The sequence below is a fragment of the Typopeltis vanoorti genome, chromosome 11 (assembly GCF_054136105.1).
Source record: "Typopeltis vanoorti isolate ZY-2024b chromosome 11, IOZ_Tvanoo_1.0, whole genome shotgun sequence".
Lineage (NCBI taxonomy): Eukaryota > Metazoa > Arthropoda > Arachnida > Uropygi > Thelyphonidae > Typopeltis > Typopeltis vanoorti.
Genome location: NC_143559.1, coordinates 77,252,438 through 77,270,349, shown reverse-complemented (window position 1 = coordinate 77,270,349; position 17,912 = coordinate 77,252,438). Strand labels below are relative to the sequence as shown.

At 35.4% G+C, this 17,912-nt stretch overlaps 1 protein-coding gene across 3 annotated transcripts in view; it reads right to left on the bottom strand.

The window, feature by feature from the left end:
* The window catches only part of LOC150101764 (coronin-1C-like), a 218,952-nt gene that overhangs the window by 94,233 nt on the left and 106,807 nt on the right, over positions 1 to 17,912 (bottom strand). For all 3 annotated transcript variants that reach the window (XM_090399832.1, XM_090399833.1, XM_090399831.1), the window contains exon 7: positions 13,153 to 13,298. In XM_090399832.1, coding sequence (XP_090255958.1) covers positions 13,153 to 13,298 — 146 coding nt within the window. The remainder of the gene's footprint in view (positions 1 to 13,152; positions 13,299 to 17,912) is intronic.

Below are 17,912 nucleotides of genomic sequence, written 5' to 3'. Positions count from 1 at the left end.
AACTCCTTGTGAACACAGGAAGTTAAAGAGGCAGTGAAGGAAAAGAAGAAAGCATATCAAAAGTTCCTAGAAAATAAGTCAGCTTATGCCCTTAGAGAATGCAGAGACAAATGTAAGAAAGCTAAACACTGTGTAAAACTAGCTAAACAAAAGTCATGGGAAGACTTTGGTAAGAACAAAGAAAATAAATATCAAGAAGGTGGCAAGATATTTCTGGAGGTTGTCGAAGAAGCTCAGAAATAGAGGAAAGAGTGCTGTAAAAGGAATTAGAGATGATAAAGGTAATATGAAAACTGGATAGTAAATTAATATGGAGAAAAAGATATCCTTGAAGTATGGAGTAATTACTTCCAAAAATTGCTAAATGAAACTAGCAGTGATTACAGTGCAGTGATAAAAAACACTGGCCAGACATGCAATCAGGAATACATATCCATGCTTGAAGATGCATACATATCCATTCTTTTGATAGAAAAAGCTATCAAAAGTCTGAAATGTGGAAAGGCAGCAGGAGTAGATGATATTAGACCAGAAATGCTCAAGTATGGAAGTATAAAAGTTTTACAGTGGCTACACTGCATAGTTCAGAGGGCCTGGGCAGAAGGACAAATTTTAGATGATTGGAGTAGAGCTCTCATAGTACCCATATATAAAAAGGGAAATAAAACTGATTGTGAGAATTACAGAGGTATTTCTCTACTGAGTGTTCCTGGTAAGATTTATACCAGTATACTTGAGAAACAGTTCAGAAGGATAGTGGAAGAGAAGCTTAGTGAGGAACAAGCTGGATTCAGGCCAAATAAAGGCAGTCAGGATCAAATATTCATTTTACGACAAATAGTTGAAAATTTCATTGGAATATAACAAAGATCTGTATTTAAGTTTTGCAGACCTGGAAAAAGCATATGACAAGGTGCCAATAGAGAAGCTATTCAAAACGCTATAGTTGTATGGTGTTAATGGATCATTATATCAGGCAAGCAATACTTAGTCTTTATTTGAGTTGTAAGTCAGCAATTAGAATTGAAGGAAGTATGTACAGGAAGATGGTTTAATGTTAAATCTGGTGTCAGACAAGGATGTACATTATTACCTCTGTTATTCATTATCTATATGGATCACATTATGAAGGAAAGTGGTATTAAACATGATATCAAAATTGGAGATGTTAATGTCAGCTCTTTGCTTTATGCAGATGATGTTGTACTTCTAAATAAATCTACTACAAGTCTGCAAGATTCCCTGACTAAATTGAATAACTGTTATGATAGATATGGTATGAAGGTCAGCAATAACAAGACAGAGATAATGAAAATAGGCAGAAGCATTGAAAATATCAGCTGCATTGTGAATGGAGACCTATAGAACAAGTAAAACATTTCAGCTACTTAGAAACAATATTTTAGTGAAGATGGTAAATTAAATATGGAAATAGACAACAGATGAGCAAAACTGGTATGGTAAGAAGTCAACTGAATAAATTTATATGGAATAAGAGAGAAATTAGTCAAAACACTAAATTAGCTGTATAGAAGACAGTGTTCAAACCAATTTTAACTTATGGATCTAAGAGCAGGGTCAGAAGTGAAACATTTGACCAAAGACTAGAGGCCGCAGATATAAGAGTCTGGAGAAAGATTAGGGGTGTGAACAGATGGCATCAATGGCAATATCATATTAAAAATGAGGATATTAGGAAAGAACATGACATCGTCAGCATCCAGGAATGCATTAGCAGAGCTAATCTCAGGTGGTATGGTCACTTAAACAGAATGGGCGAGGAAAGATTAGCAAAACAAGTGTTCTCTGCCAGGTTGGCAGGAAAAAGACCCAGAGGAAGACCAAGATATAGGTGGATTGAAATGGTAAAATGTGCCTTAGAAGATAGATATATAAATATAAGATCTGACAATGTTGTAGCTTTGACAGGTAACAGATTGATTTGGCAGAAAATTGTAGGTAGGAAGTTAGTAATGATGTAAATTTTTCATGTAGTACTATCATATCCTGTACACCCCTTGAGGGTAAATGTCAGGAATTTGATGATGAGGTTTCTAAACCTATTTTATCTGCTGTGGTAGTTTGGATGAATCTTAAGCCTCTTTCAATATTATAAATAAAATCAGTTTGTTAATCCAGTTTTTTTTTAATTAATTATATTTTATTTAATTTTATTTTTCCTTATTTTATTTTCACTAGAGGTCATGCCAGTAGAATAACCAATCAAATGATCAAATCAATGTCTCTTTAGCATACTGTGTGGAATGTAATTCAGCTTGTCTTTGTATATGTGTGTATACTCCAGATGATGACCTTATATGAAGGTTGAAACGTCAGGAAATTAAAAGTGTTATTTATAACATGGTTGTAGCTTCCATGACCAGTCTTTCAACTCTGAAATTTTGAAAGTTGTGTTTTTAAACATGCCCCTTAATTTGTGCCTAGATGAGTTCTATGGGGGTCAGTTCATAATGGTATGGTGGAAGACAAATAACTGCATGTCTTTTCTGTTTGCCATACTGTCAATGCGATATTTTTGAAACTGACTCTTGAGATTTGCCAAGAAGTTCAATAGTTCTGTTTTCATCATATCAGAAGTAAAACCAATTTCTTCTTCCTTCAACCACTTCTGAATGTCCTTTTTGAGTGTAGCCTGAGATAGCACATTTTCCAGTCAGACAGAATGGACAGACTCAATTACAAAAACACTGTTAGGCTCAATGTTTGGCAAAAACATGTTCATGAACCAATGTTCATAGTGCTTTCCATCAATTTCTTTATGATAATCACTTTGTGATTTCTGTGCTCGTAAAATTTCAAGGGTCCCTAGCACAAATCCATGTTCGCTGCCAGCATGTGTTATGATTATACAAGACCTCTTTCCACTCGGTGCTTTCTGGCCTGTTGTTAAGCGCAACAAAAATCATTGATGAGCACTTTTTACTGTCGTGTCCTGGAGAATTTTAGTGCAGGTGTGACCGACATTCACCCAGGTTTTTGTCTGTATAATAAATTTTTCATCTCTCACGATATTTCCTGATAGAATGCAAATACTGGTGATGCCATAAAATCATGTCTTCCCTTTCAAGTAATACCAATGATTGCATTCTTGTGGCGTAAACAAATCCAAGGTTCTTTAATAATCGGTAAGTTATTGTTAATGAAATGTGAGGGAGATCATCATTGTTTACAGCAATCATTACCATATATAAATGAAGGAATTTCGTTCTTTCAGAAGAAATCGTGCACTTTCTGACAAATTGCTGACAGTGTAAAGTCGTCATATTTCACCGAACACGTGCGTAGTCCTATGGCGCTAGGCCTCTTCTTTCTCGGCATACACAGTTGTCCTGTTGTGGTCAGTTCCTTCTTCATGCAGTATACTACCATCTTGCTTACACCTGTCAGTTATGCTGTTTGCTTCACGATATTGCTCACTATTTCATCAGGATTTCTTGTTTATAAACCAGCATAAACATTTAGTATGATGTACTTTTCAGAGGTTTACCTTTAGGATGCGTTACTAATTTAGGACTACCTCAAGTCATCTCTGTCACGTTTAGGGTAACATCGGCGGTTGGTGGAGACCACGTGATAGATAATTGAATTTTCCAAAAATAAGTTCACTGTAACAATTTAATGGTATCTTACTAGCATCGGCAAGTAAGGAAGCAGCAAAATAATTACAAAGTATCACATGATGTGATAACATAAAAAATTTAAGGAACTATTTTATGCAGCATAAGCTATAACACAAATGGTAAGAAAAGCTGGAAATGTAGCTTATTCTGCTACTTCCAAGATAACCTGAAAAAGAGTATAGATATAAGTGAGATGATGCTGAAGCCCCAGGTTCTTAAAATCAATCAACACAAAGTATAACAGAGGTGGGGGATGAGGGGATACTGCAGTTTGTATATATACTAAGCTCAAAAGTCATAAGCATTAGTGAGACTTGGCTGACAGAGGATCATACAAGACGTAAAAACCAAACTTTTGCTATAAGGACTCTCTTGTTCATTTTACAACATTTTATATCACCTTGAAAGTAGTCCCCCTTTACTGGCGATACATCATTCCCAACATTTCTTCCATTGATAAATGCTTCCTGGAATGCACTTTCTGTGATGACAAGCAGTTATCATATCGCATTTTCCTGAATCTCCTCTATGGTTTGGAAACTATGTTCTTTCAAAGTGGTTTTCCACAATTCTGGCCACTTCCTGTGCACAGCATCCCTCAAACATGCTAAAACTTCCTGGTACAACTCTTTGTTTACCATCTGACCACATGGTACAAATTCATAATGGACAATGCCTTTCCAATAAAAAACACAATCAACATCACCTTGATCTTTGACTGACTCACCTGCACTTTTTTTTTGGTCGAGTGGACCCTTTCCCCACCCACTGTGATGATTGCATCTCGGTTTCAACATCATTTCTTCAAGCTCTTTCATTGTCATTTTGTCACTAATCCGATGAACAGCTTGTGCACGTGCTCACTTTAGTGTATATAATTCGACGACTAATGCTAATAGCAGAATGGGACAAATGGCAATTTGTTGTCAAAACCTGCTGCTAGGTGTGCTCAGTAGCTGCAGAGCACTCTCTGTGCCAGTTGGCAAGCTATTTAAAAAGTTAGGTTCTTTTTTGAACATGCACCTCATATATTCAGGAGAAGAAGAACACTTCATATAACAGGAGAAGGGATTTTGTAAAATGACAGCAGAAGAATTAAAGCCAAAAAGTGTAGAAGTACCTCATGAGAACAGGAATTTTGAGGCTATTTGGTGGAAGATAGAGTCCAACAAGATGAAATATATAGTTGGTTGCCGTTATAGGCTAGAGTGTATAAGGGAGAATGTAGAAGGCATGCATTGGCAAACTTCAACTATGGAGACAAATTGTAAGGAGGAATAACCACAGGGAGGGAAGGATATGGAATTTATACAGCTACATTTTATACAGAGAATTTTGCATTTACCACACCATCTCTCTCTCTACATGTAGAAAGTAATCGAGTGGTCTTGAGTACATGATCACTTTTCTCCAGACATGCAGAAAATTCTTGCAAAATCTTAAAAGACTAAAATATAACTTGTGACAATATTTTTAAAGTTATAACAGATAACAGAATAAGCGAGGTAAGTTATTTAGATGAAGTCAGTAATAATGTAAACTTTTCATATAGTTCTATAAATGCATCTGCACATCCACTGAAAGTAAATAGCAGGAATTTGATAATGACTCAGTCTACAAAAGCAATGGTCTTGATCTTTTGACAAAATAATTTGCAATTAACCCACATTTTTAATTGATTATATTAGACCTCTTTCCCATGAATAACATATTCAACTTCTTATAATTCAACATTATTATCAATTTCCTAATACATGCCATCAAGTACACGGTACTATATGATTAAGTTTACGTTACATATATTACAAAGCTCCTGTCAACAATTTTGTTGACAGGAGCGTTGTAATATATGCACTTCAGCTCCATTGATCTACATCGACTTTAGTCTTCCTCTGTTTTTTCCTTCCTGCTATCTTGGCATGCATCCAACACTTTTGCTAACCATTCCACTTTTCTTCTTCCATTCTGATTAAGTGACCATACCTCCTTAGATTAGCTGTGCTTACACATTTCCTGAATGCTAACAATATCAAGTTCCTTCTTACCATCTTTATTTTTAATATGATTCTGCCAGTGCTACCATCTGTTTTGCTTCCTTAATTTTTCGCAGAAGCCTCTGTTCTTTGATGAATGCTTTATTTCTAATATGACTTTCATCTGACCTTTAATCAAATGCTTTTTTTTCTAACTCAGCTATTAGTTAGGTTAAAACTGGTTTGAACTTAGCCATAACAGTGTTATGGCTAATTTCTCTAGAATACCATATAATTTATTCAGCTGGCTTCCCACCATATTGATTTTGTATATTCTGTTGTCTATTTCCACATTTAATTTGCCTCCTAAAACTGTACCCAAATAAAATCTCCACTAAGAATACAGTTGAAGTTTTCCTGGCCCCTACAATTTTTCACAGATTTGGCCTGCTGATTTTCATACCAAATTTGTCATGGTTATTTAAGTTAATGAATCCTAGAGATGTGCTGAATTTGTTTAGGAGCACAAAATTATCTGCATAAAGCAAGAGCTAAGTCTGATATCTCCAATTCTTTATCAGACAATGAATAAGAGTGGAGATAATGTGCACCCTTGTCTTATATCTGATTTTACATCACACTCATCTTTTTGTACTTCCTTAAATTCTAACCTGAATTACAACTCAAATATAGACTGTATTGCTCAATACAATATCCTTCTTATACAATATGATTGTAGTGTTTTTTGAACATCCTTTTTCTTGGCACCTTTTCATTGCCATTTCCAAATCTACAAAACTTAATTACATATATTATAAATTAAAGATACCAAGAAATTATATTCTTGGTTTAATCCTTTATCCAAGTGAAAGCAAACAAGTTTGCACCTGAACTATTTTTAGGACTGGGGCAACTTGTATAAAGAAGCTAATAACCTCACATCACTTACCTTAGTATCCTATAATGCAAAGCACATCTCCTTATGGAAATTCTGATAAAATAAATTTTATCAGGAATACTCTTTGAATGTTAAAAATACCAAGCAATTTTAAACCTGGTTTTACTCCATTTCCCAAGTAAGCAAACAGACAAACAAGTCAAGTTTGCACCTGCAAGTGATGCAAGTCTAGCTGATCCTACAGGTAGTGCAAGACCAAGGCAACTCGTGGTAAAGGTGGTATAAGCTCTGATCACTAATCTTAATATTTACCCTTAATGCCAAAACACATCTCCAAGAAGGGGATGCATGATGTTTTGTATTAAAGGCAAGGGGCCACTACCCAGACCGGTTTCGACCTTTATTGAAGTCTCATCAGTGGGAGCTAGGCTAGAAATACCAAGATTTAGTAATACGGAGGCTACAAGTATTTTACCAGAACAAGTTGCCATAAGGTGTTTTAACCTTATTAAATAAAAATCTCTGGAGGAGATATAAATGTAGAAAGTATTTTACCTTGGGTAGCATAAATGTTAAAAATACCAAGCAATTTTAAACCTGGTTTTACTCCATTTCCCAAGTAAGCAAACAGACAAACAAGTCAAGTTTGCGTCTGCAAGTGATGCAAGTCTAGCTGATCCTGTAGGATCAGCTAGACTTGCATCATCATCTTTTATCATCTCTGATTTCTTTCACAACACTCTTTCCTCCATTTTGAAACTTCTTCAGTAGCCTCTAGAATATTTCATGACATCTTGGAATTTCAGCTAAATAAGTACAGTGGTATCTCGCTAATCCGAACTAATAAAAACCGTGCTCGTTCGGATTAGCGAATTTCCTCCCCAAGAGACAATAACTGGTGTTTAAGACAAAAATAATCAGATTCTAATGGTACATCAATTTAATTCTGTAAATAAATGAAGTAACTAATAGAAAAAAAAGCTACTGTACTGTAAAACTTAAAAAATAATACAAGTTTATTTTAGTAAAAAATTTAGTTTATATGTACTGTATTGTTGAGGATTCTGATTTAATAAAATTGCATAGTTCAGTACATAACATAACTTAATAAAAAAATATCACTTTCTTGTACACAACACAAAAAACGTTTCACAAAATAACACACAAAAAAATTTTTTTTTAAATTTCTTTGTAAAAGTCACTGATTTTCTTTTGCTTCTTGGAAGCTAAACTTTTTCTGAATGCTTCTTCTCGGAGCTGCATTAGCAATAAAATTTTGTGGAATGGCGTATCATTCTGCTTAGCCCATTCTATACATATTAAAACTGTCAGCTGCCTCTTCATGTTTTATTTTTTTTTCTTCGAGTTCTTTATCGTCATCATCATCTTCTAATTCATTCTGTAGCGTCATATTTGTAATTTCAGCATCTGATTAGATTTCAAATTCACTATCAGTTCTACCTGTAATCCATTCCGTAAAATCTGTTTGTGAAATTTCAACATCTGGATTTATATTTTTAACCAAATTATGTATGTTTTGAATTTCTTCTTTTTGTGTATCACCGTAGTTATTTCGGTAAATTCTAGAAAGTCACAGTTTTTTCCATGATGCCCTTGCTTCAGGTTCTATGGCTTCCCAAGCAAACGTGAACACACAATAAATCAAAATAGGCCTACACTATAACCGTACAATCGACAGTATGAAAAAAAATACTGTACTGTAATAATAATAAAATAAATTAAGTACAGTTTCTGGGAAAATTCCCATGTTACTCCTCTTAAACACTATTAATATAATTACGACTATTATAGCCTGTTTTTGTGTAGGAGTGTCCCTTATTTTAATACATTGGCTAACATTACTCAAAAAAGGGGGTATAAATATTTTAGGGCATTATGGGTGAGTATAGATGGCAATTATGGCAGAATAAAAGAGGTGGAAAAATTTTGTACATACCTTGTTTTTGGTTCTATGATGCCTTCCAATTCCAAGATCCTGTTGAAGGTTGTTTATAAATGGGGGTGGGGGAAGGAACATGGGGGTGTGTTTTGAGGTGGGAAATAAAACACACCCCCATGTTCCTTCCCCCCACACCCGCTTATAAACAACCTTCAACAGGATCTTGGAATTGGAAGGCATCATAGAACCAAAAACAAGGTATGTACAAAATTTTTCCACCTCTTTTATTCTGCCATAATTGCCTTCTATATCACCCATAATGCCCTAAAATATTTATACCCCCTTTTATGAGTAATGTTAGCCAATGTATTAAAATAAGGGACACTCCTAAACAAAAATAGGCTATAATAGCCGTAATTATATTAATAAAATAAATAATAATACTTAAAATAATAATTATTAAATAAAAATAATAGTGCACAAAATAATACGTAATAAATAAAACTTTCTTTTTTCCTTTCAAACCGTAGTTTGGACTAAAGAAGTTCAGTTTAGCGAGATACACTGTACTTAGGAGGGTTTTTTTTTACTATGATATTTTAATTTTAATTTTATTTTGCTGGTGCTAGTGATGGTCCCCCCCTGCACAGGATAGCTTGAGTAAATCTTAATAAGGCTGATGTTAAGATAGCTAATATCTATATTATGGGATTGCTTCTGGCCATACCACTGTCCCCATAATTTTATAGCAGCTAGGCTATAACATTTGCTTGCTGTGCAGAACTGTTTCTATATCTCAGGATTGCTTAATTTTCAATCTTATGACTGAAAGTTTCTCTTATAATTAAATGAGAGAGTTTTTAATCCCCCCCCCCAAGATAATGACATCGATTCCTCCAAGGGTGGGAACTCCAGGATGCAATCCTGAGATATAGAACTGTTTCTATATATCTCAGGATTGCTTAATTTTCAATCTTATGACTGAAAGTTTCTCTTATAATTAAATGAGAGAGTTTTTAATCCCCCCCCCCCCAAGATAATGACATCGATTCCTCCAAGGGTGGGAACTCCAGGATGCAAAGAGGTGAGACAAGTGACAGTTTTTAAGAGATAATAGGGATAACAAGATTTATTCTTTTATGCCATACAGTGGAGAGAAATATTCAGTTGTAGTTAAAGATGTGGAAACCAGGGATAAACTATAATTGGATTTTACATAAAATCCGATTACAGTCTTGCCCTGAGAACAGAGCAAGACTGCTCAAGCAATGTGTATTGCCTATTATGACATGCGGAGCAGAAACTTGGCCAATCAAAAATAAAATAATAGATAAAACGCAAAAAATGGAAAGAATGGAAAGAAGTCTGCTAAACACAAGGCCAGAGATAAAATCAGAAATGAAAAAATAAGAGAGAAAACAAAATTTTTAGATATTGGAGAAAACATATTTCGAAAGAAATGGAAATGGGTGGGACACATCACAAGACTCAAGGACAATAGATGGACAAAAGTTTTACTGCAGTGGTCACCATATGAAGGTAAAAGATCAGCTGGAAGACCTGAGAGAAGATGGTATACAGATGGAGAGAATTGGGAGAAACCTATAGCCAGAAGAAAAGAGTTAAAAGAAAGAAAGAAAAAAGAGAGGGTTTTACATTCCAGAGTAGAACAATAATTCCTGTAATGACAGGAAGCCAGGTTTTCTATACATTCCATTGAAAATCAAGAGCTTTTCAAGAAATATTTTCAGCATTTTCAAAACAAAAATGAAACTGATCTTTCCTGAGTTTTTATAATTCAGTATATTAAATATCACACGCATTAAACCAACTAGCTTTCTGTAATAACTGTAGTTATTCTCCTAATAGAAACTGGCCAACTTAAAGAGTTGTGGTGTTTAGAGTTAATGCTGAAACAGCTAAAATCATTAGGCAGGAATATTATTTCTGTTTGATGAACAAAGAAACTAATATGTTATTTTGTTTACTGACTGGTTTGTAATTTTGTAGGAGAAAAAACAAGTTTATAGAAGGGGATAAGACAAAAACTTCTGCCTCCACATGAAAGAGACTAACTCGACTAATGAGAAACTGTTCATGCATCCTTGACAAGATTCAACCTACATCTTTTGCACAAAAAAGAACATCCTTTCTTTTAGGCTTACACAGTGATCTGAATGCATTTTTGAAAATTATGGAGACAACTACCGTGTTTGAATAAAAACTTAGTTTAATATAACTAAAATCTACATTCGACGTTTCGACCTTTCTGTCAAGGTCATCTTCTGGAGCATACAACTATACACAGGAAACAAGCTATACTACAATCAAACTGGTTTGTTAAAGACACTGACCAACCGCTACAACAATTGTTGGCCTGACCTCTGGTGAGAAAAAAATAAATAAAAAAAAAAAAATTAATTAAAAAAAAGTATTAAAAAAAAAAATTATACATCAACACTAGAGTCCTATTATTAGTTGTCTACTATATACATATATTAACATCATTCCAGCCATTTGGTATGGAATGGTTTCTAAATCTAGCTAGGATTGGCTAGAGTCCTGACTTATGCTGGATCTTTCATATTAGGTCAGCTGAATGTGTGTCATCCAGATCCTTGGAATTTTCATGCCATCTTTGTTGTTGATATTTGGGTGGTTTATCAGGATTTCACAGGATTCCTTAAATTTCCTTTCGTACCAAGTTTTTGTGCGGTGTAAGGAGCAGGTGCTTTTCCAGTTGATTTGGTGTAAGGTTTTGAGTGCATGGTCTGAGAGGTCTGCTTCACCATAATGGTTATATTTAATGTGTCTAATATGTTCTTTCTTGCGTATGGGGATTGTCTGTCCTGTTTCACCAATGTACAGTAAGTTACAGGTGCAGCGGATGCAATAGACAGGATGTGCTAATGGGAGGAGAGGAGTTGAATATGGTTTTAAGTTTAGCGGGTGGTTTAAAGGTGGCATTGAGGTCATAATGTTGTAGGATTCTGTTGATTTTTTCTGATAACCCTTTAATGTATGGGATGGCTATGGTTTTACTGTAATCTAGATTCGTTTTTGTTGTAGTTTTATAGAGTATTTTATTAACAGTATTATTGTTATAGCCATTATTTATGAATGTGTCACTAATGAGTTTAGTTCTTGTTTCAGGGCTTGCTGGTTAGAGCAAATAGTTGTGGCTCTGTTTTTAAGGGTGTTAATGACTCCATATTTTTATGATGGGTGGTGGTATGAATTAGCATGTATGTATTGGCCAGTGCGAGTCGGTTTTCGGTAGACCGTGAAGGATAGACTGCCTGAAGGAAGACGTGTGATTAGTGTGTCTAGGAACGGGAGTGAATTTTGGTTTTCGATTTCGATGGTAAATTGTATGCGTTCGTGTTGTTTGTTCAGGTGGCTGAGGAATGTGTTTAGCATATGTCGCCCGTGCAGCCAGATCGCAAACATGTTGTCAATGTATCTAAGCCAGACTGTCAGTCTTAGCGTGGCAGAATCAAGAGCCCTTTGCTCAAAAGTTTCCATGTAGAAGTTAGCGATTGGGGGAGATAGTGGTGAGCCCATGGCTGTACCTTCTTTTTGTAGGTAGAATTTGTTTTGCCACACAAAGTAACCGGACTTTAGTACATGAGCCGTAATGTCGGGCGGAAATTTGTTCTGTAGTAGGAGAATTGTGTCATTGATGGGGACATTAGTGAAAAGGGCAGAAACGTCGAAACTAACTAATAAGTCGTCTTTATCGAGTGTTATGTTTTTAATTTTGTTTATAAAGTGTTGTGTGTAGATTTTAGTTATATTAAACTAAAGTTTTTATTCAAACATGGTAGTTGTCTCCATAATTTTCAAAAATGCAAAAAAGAACATCGTTTTGAGTGCATCGTGGCAATATCAGCAACCTCTTTTAACTCTCAAAGTAAAAAATAATAATCAGAAGTTCTGGAAAAACTTTCTTTCCAAAATGGACAAACAGGAAAATGTTCACTGGTCGATTTATCTGTTTTGCAGAGGAAAGACTAGATTTAAAGATAGAATCCCTCCTCCTCCTCCATGCAATACTGCCTACTAAGAATTAATAAATGTTCCAAACAAAAAGCAAGTATCATTCTTCTGAATTCATCATTACAGAGGAATACAACTTGAAAACATAATTTTAATTTTCAAAAGAAGAGAAAAACTTTATTCAAAATTTACTTGGGAAAATTTCCTTTTAAAGTGCAAAGTATTATTTTTTCCCCCATTAAAATATTATGTAAATGTTTTAAAAATATCAGTTATTCTAGATTTATCTGCTAGTAGTTAGCAACTATTGTATAATAATACTATACACATATTGGGTATGCAAATAAAATCTGATTAAGACAATACCTTCAGACAGGTGCCTTCAAGTAGGACAACTGTATTGAATAAATTTTACATCATCCACAGAATGCTAAAATTTATGCAATATGGTATTTTCAAACTTGCAATTTGAACAATGAGAAATCTCTCTCTCAAACAGTCCAAATGTTCTAAATATAAATCTCTAAAAATGTGGGTTAGGAGTCTTGTGCCAAGAAAATATATAAATTCACTTTTAACTGCAGGTTATGGAAGTGCACACTATTTTTTTAAGTAGTAAGATCTCTCTTAAAAGAGAGCCATTTCAATTAGGTAATAATAATAAGACAACAACAAAAAATACTGTTAAAATATGTTATAGTCATGTTCCTTTTCTAAACACAAACACAAAGTAGCATTTACCTGGCTATTTCACATTGATGAATATCACATCCTCGCTTTGGCATTAAACCCATACCTCTCTGAGGTTCAATTGATTGATATGTGCTAATATAGTGTACATATGGAGGCTCATCTGTGACTTCAAAGTAACGTATATTACAATCACCCTGAATAAAACAAATGACACTTATTATTCTGAGCTCATAAATATTTAATGTAGGTTGTAGTGAATTTCAATAAACATAATAACCAACATTAATTTATACATTATTATTATCATCATTTGTTACTGCTCCAGGGAGTCCAAAGACTTATTGAAGTAGGGCACCTACTCCACAACTCCATGTCTCCATGCTACAACCAACTGCAACTACTATCATCAACTACACCAACGCCATCTACTGCCCACCATCACTAGTATTTTCACAGATAATTACAAACATCCATGCCATGGCAGGATTCGAATCTGCAGCCTTTTGGCTGAACAGCAGATATGCTAACCACTTGGCCAACCAGGCCAGCGACATATATAAAAAATAACCACTTTGTCCATCCACAGTGATAGTGTATTATGGGTATATTCAACCTTTAATGTATCAGTATGCTTTCTTGTTCACACACACACACACACACACACACACACACACACACACACACACACACACACACACACACACACACACAGCAAACTTCAGACAATTCAGTATCATATTCAATCTAAAGTATTCAACTGCCAACAGAATTATAGTTTTTCATTCTTGCTTTGAAATTTGCTCAATTTTTAATCTGAACATGAACAGTAACTGCAATGACCATGAGTTTTGACAAATTCAAAGATTACAATATTGCATTCATCCAGAAAAAGTATTCTCTCTCTTTTTAATTTTTAAAAAAATTTTTTTAATCCTCTAAAAAATAATTTTAAGACTTTTTAATCATTAGCAGTGTTTCTGAAAGTTTTTTCACTCGGTTAAAAATTAAATTAAACTTGCAAGAAATTATATTCTTGTTTAATCCTTTATCCAAGTGTAAGCAAACTAAGTTTGCATGAAATATTTTCCTGACTAGGCTACTTGTACAGATAAAGGCTAATGATCACAGATTAACTGCTTTAATGTCCCATAATGCAAAGCACACATCCTTTCAGGTGTGTATAATTATGAATTATGGGAAGTGCCACTACCCAGATTGGTTTCGATCTTTACTGAGGTCTCATCGGTAGGAGCCAGACCTAAAAGAGATACCAAGGTTGAAGTAATAAAGAGTTACACTTTATTATTAAAATACTCTGGACTAGAGCTAGTTGTCGAAAATTTTTTCACTTGGTTATAAATTAAATTAAAGATACCAAGAAATCATATTCTTGTTTAATCCTTTATAAGTGTAAGCAAACAAAGTTTCTCAGTGAAGTATCTTCACAACTAGGCTACTTATATATAGAAGCTAATGACTTCACATTAATTGCTATAGTATCTCAACTAGCTCTAATCCAGAAGGAATTTTAAAAGTAATATTTTAATAATAAGGTAATTCACCTTTTCACTATTTTTATATGAGAAATATATAACTTCTGCATTACTTCAACCTTGGTATCTCTTCTGGATCTGGCTCCCACTGATGAGATAATTTACACGTTATTCTGGCATCAAACACCTGTTTTGCTAACCCTTCTACTTAAGTGACTGTACCATCTCAGATTAGCTTTATTTATTCACACATTTCTGAATGTTAACAATGTCAAGTTTCCTTCTAATATCTTTATTTTTAATGATTCCACATACACAATACCATGTCTTCACTTCCCTAATTTTTCTCAGAACTGTCATTTCTCTAGTCTCTGATCAAGTGTCTTATTTCTAATCCAACTTTCAGTTACATAAGATTGGTTTGTATACTACCAGTTTGGTGTGTCAATTAATTTCTCTCACATTCCATATATTCAGCTTGTGATACCTATTTGGTCCATTCTATTATCTATTTACAAATTTAATTTGCTACATTTGCTCAAAACTGTGTCTAAAATAACAAATATTTTACTTATTCTACAGTTTTTCCATTGAGAATGCAGTAAGTTTTTCATGCCTATTTTTGTAGATTTTATCTTTTTATTTTTATTAAATTGCTTAAGGAAATTACAACATATACTAGGATATACATTAAAATAAATTTTAATACACTTTCAATATTTCGGCAACGTCACGTTGCCATTTTCACAGGAACATAAAAACAAGACACGTGCACGCAAGCACAACAAACAGTAAATGAGGACGAAGCAGGAAGCTATTCTTTTTCCTAAAAGTCCTGATGCCCCCTCCCCCAGAGTAGGAGTGAGAGAAAGTTTTGGGAATGATAGAAGAGGAGAGAATAGAAGCAGTAGGAGAGAGGGGTTTGGGAATGATAGAAGAGAGGGAATGAGAGAGAGAGAGAGAGAGGTATGGGAATGATAGAAGAGGAGAGAATGGGAACAGTAGAAGAGAGGGAAGGAGAGAGATTATGTGAACGATAGAAGAGGAGAGAATAGGATAAGTGGAAGAGAGGGAATGAGAGAGAGATATGGGAATGATGGAAGAGGAGAGAATAGGATGAATAGGATAAGTGGAAGAGAGGGAATGAGAGTGTGTTATGGGAATGATAGAAGAGGAGAGAATGGAAACAGTAGGAGAGAGGGAATGGTAAGAGGTGTAATGTATGGTGACTCAATGATCCGTGGTGTGCAAGATAGGATGCGTGAGGAGTGTTTGCCTGGAGGAACAATAGAAAGTGTGGCTATGGCAATTAAGAGGGGTGAAAGAGTGGATGAGATGATTGTGATGGTAGGAACAAATGACATGACAGGTAATGTAAATTGGGCAGCGAGAGATATGAGATTCTTGCTTGAGGTTGTGCAAAAGAAGACACAGAGAGGAAAGATAGTGTGTGTGTGTGTTGCCAAGAATGATAGTAAAGAGCAGTAATATTGAATAACATAATAGCTAGAATGTGTCAAAAGAGAGGATTGGAATATGTGGATGCTTGGAGGGTGTTTGAGGACAGAGAGGAATTGTATGCGAGAGACCGTTTGCATTTGAATGAGGATGGACATAGGCATCTGGAGAGACTGCTGTTCTGAACGAGTCAGTGCATCCTAGGGTGGATGGTAGCAGGGGTGGCCTCTTGTGGGAATGGGTACTTGGGAGAAGGGGGATGACATCAGGTAAAGCTGAGCCCAGTAGAGTCTAGAGGGGATAATGCTGGGTATAGAAACAATGGCATTTTTATGCTTTACACCAATGCCAGGAGTATCCGGAATAAAGGAGAGGAATTGATGGCACTGATATCAGCCTGGCCAAAGATTATTGGGATCACTGAAACTTGGTTGACAGAAGAGGATATAATAACAGGAATAGAAGTAGCAGGGTACAACATTTTTCGGCAGGATAGGAAGGGAAAGTGTGGTGGTGGAGTACTGCTTATGATAAGTGACGACTTAAGTCCTCTAAGAGTGGAGGCTTTGGAAGGCAGTGACACTAAGGATTTTGAAATCATATGGTGTGAGGTAGAGGTGGGCAGAACAGGATATTTAGTGGAGTGTTGCTACAGACCAAGGAGCACAGACGGTGGGGACCAGGAGATGTTTAGGAAGTTGAGCTTGGCAAGTGCAAGAAGAATGATTGTTATGGGAAATTTTAACTACAGCAGTAAATTGGAGAGAGGAAGATGCATGCAGCAACAAGGGAATGGAATTTCTAGAATTCTTGAGGGGCAAATATCTTAGGCAACATGTAATAGAGGGAACAAAAGGTTCAAGAGTTTTGGATTTGGTTATAGCATCAGAAGAGCTGATAATAAGTGAGATGACATCTCTCTCTCCCACCAGTTGGAGAGAATGACCATGTGGTTTTGACTTGGAAGATGAATAAACATGCAGGAGTATCAAAGAGATGGGAATATATGTGGAATTATAAGGCAGGTGATTACAATAGTCTTAGACATCAACTTGGGGAAGTTTCATGGAGGGAGGAATTGGAAGGCCAGGATATCATTAGTGCTTGGGAAACTGAAGGAATATTTGTTAGCAGCAATAGTAAGCTGTATTCTACAAGTGAAGAAGAGGACACAATTTGGATGACAAAATAATAAACAGGAGCTGCAAAATGGATGACAAACAATATTAAACAAGAGCTGCAGGTGAAAAAGAGGCTATGGAAGAGATATAAGGAGACAGGTGAAGAACAGATGCATGAAGAATATAAGACACAGGCCAGGAGAGTGACTAGTATGGTAAGGAAGGCGAAACTGGAATATGAGAAGAGACTGGCCCTAAGATCCAAAAAAAATCCTACGGAATTTTTTAGCTATGTGGCCAGTAGGAGGAGAAATGATTGTGAAAGAAGGACACTGTGGGATAAAAATGGGAATAGAGTGACCGATGCAGAGGAGATGGTGGAATTGTTCAATGAACACTTTATTGGTGTATTTCATCCTGGAGGAGTAAATTTTAATACTAGAGGGATAGAGCAAGTTCGAGGTGCAGGAGGAGAGTGTGTTACAAATACTGAGTACTGTGGATGTCAGTAAAGCTGTGGGACTGGATGGTATTTCACCACGAGTTTTGAGAGAATGTGCTAAGGAACTGACAGCTCCTTTGACCTGGCTTTTCAATGAAATTCTTATTACAGGAAAGGTGCCCAGGGAATGGAAGGAAGGTAAGATAGTGCCATTGCATAAGGGCAGTAGCAGACTGGAAGTGTCTAATTATAGACCAGTTTGTGTGTTATAAGTAGTAGTTAAGATCTTGGAGA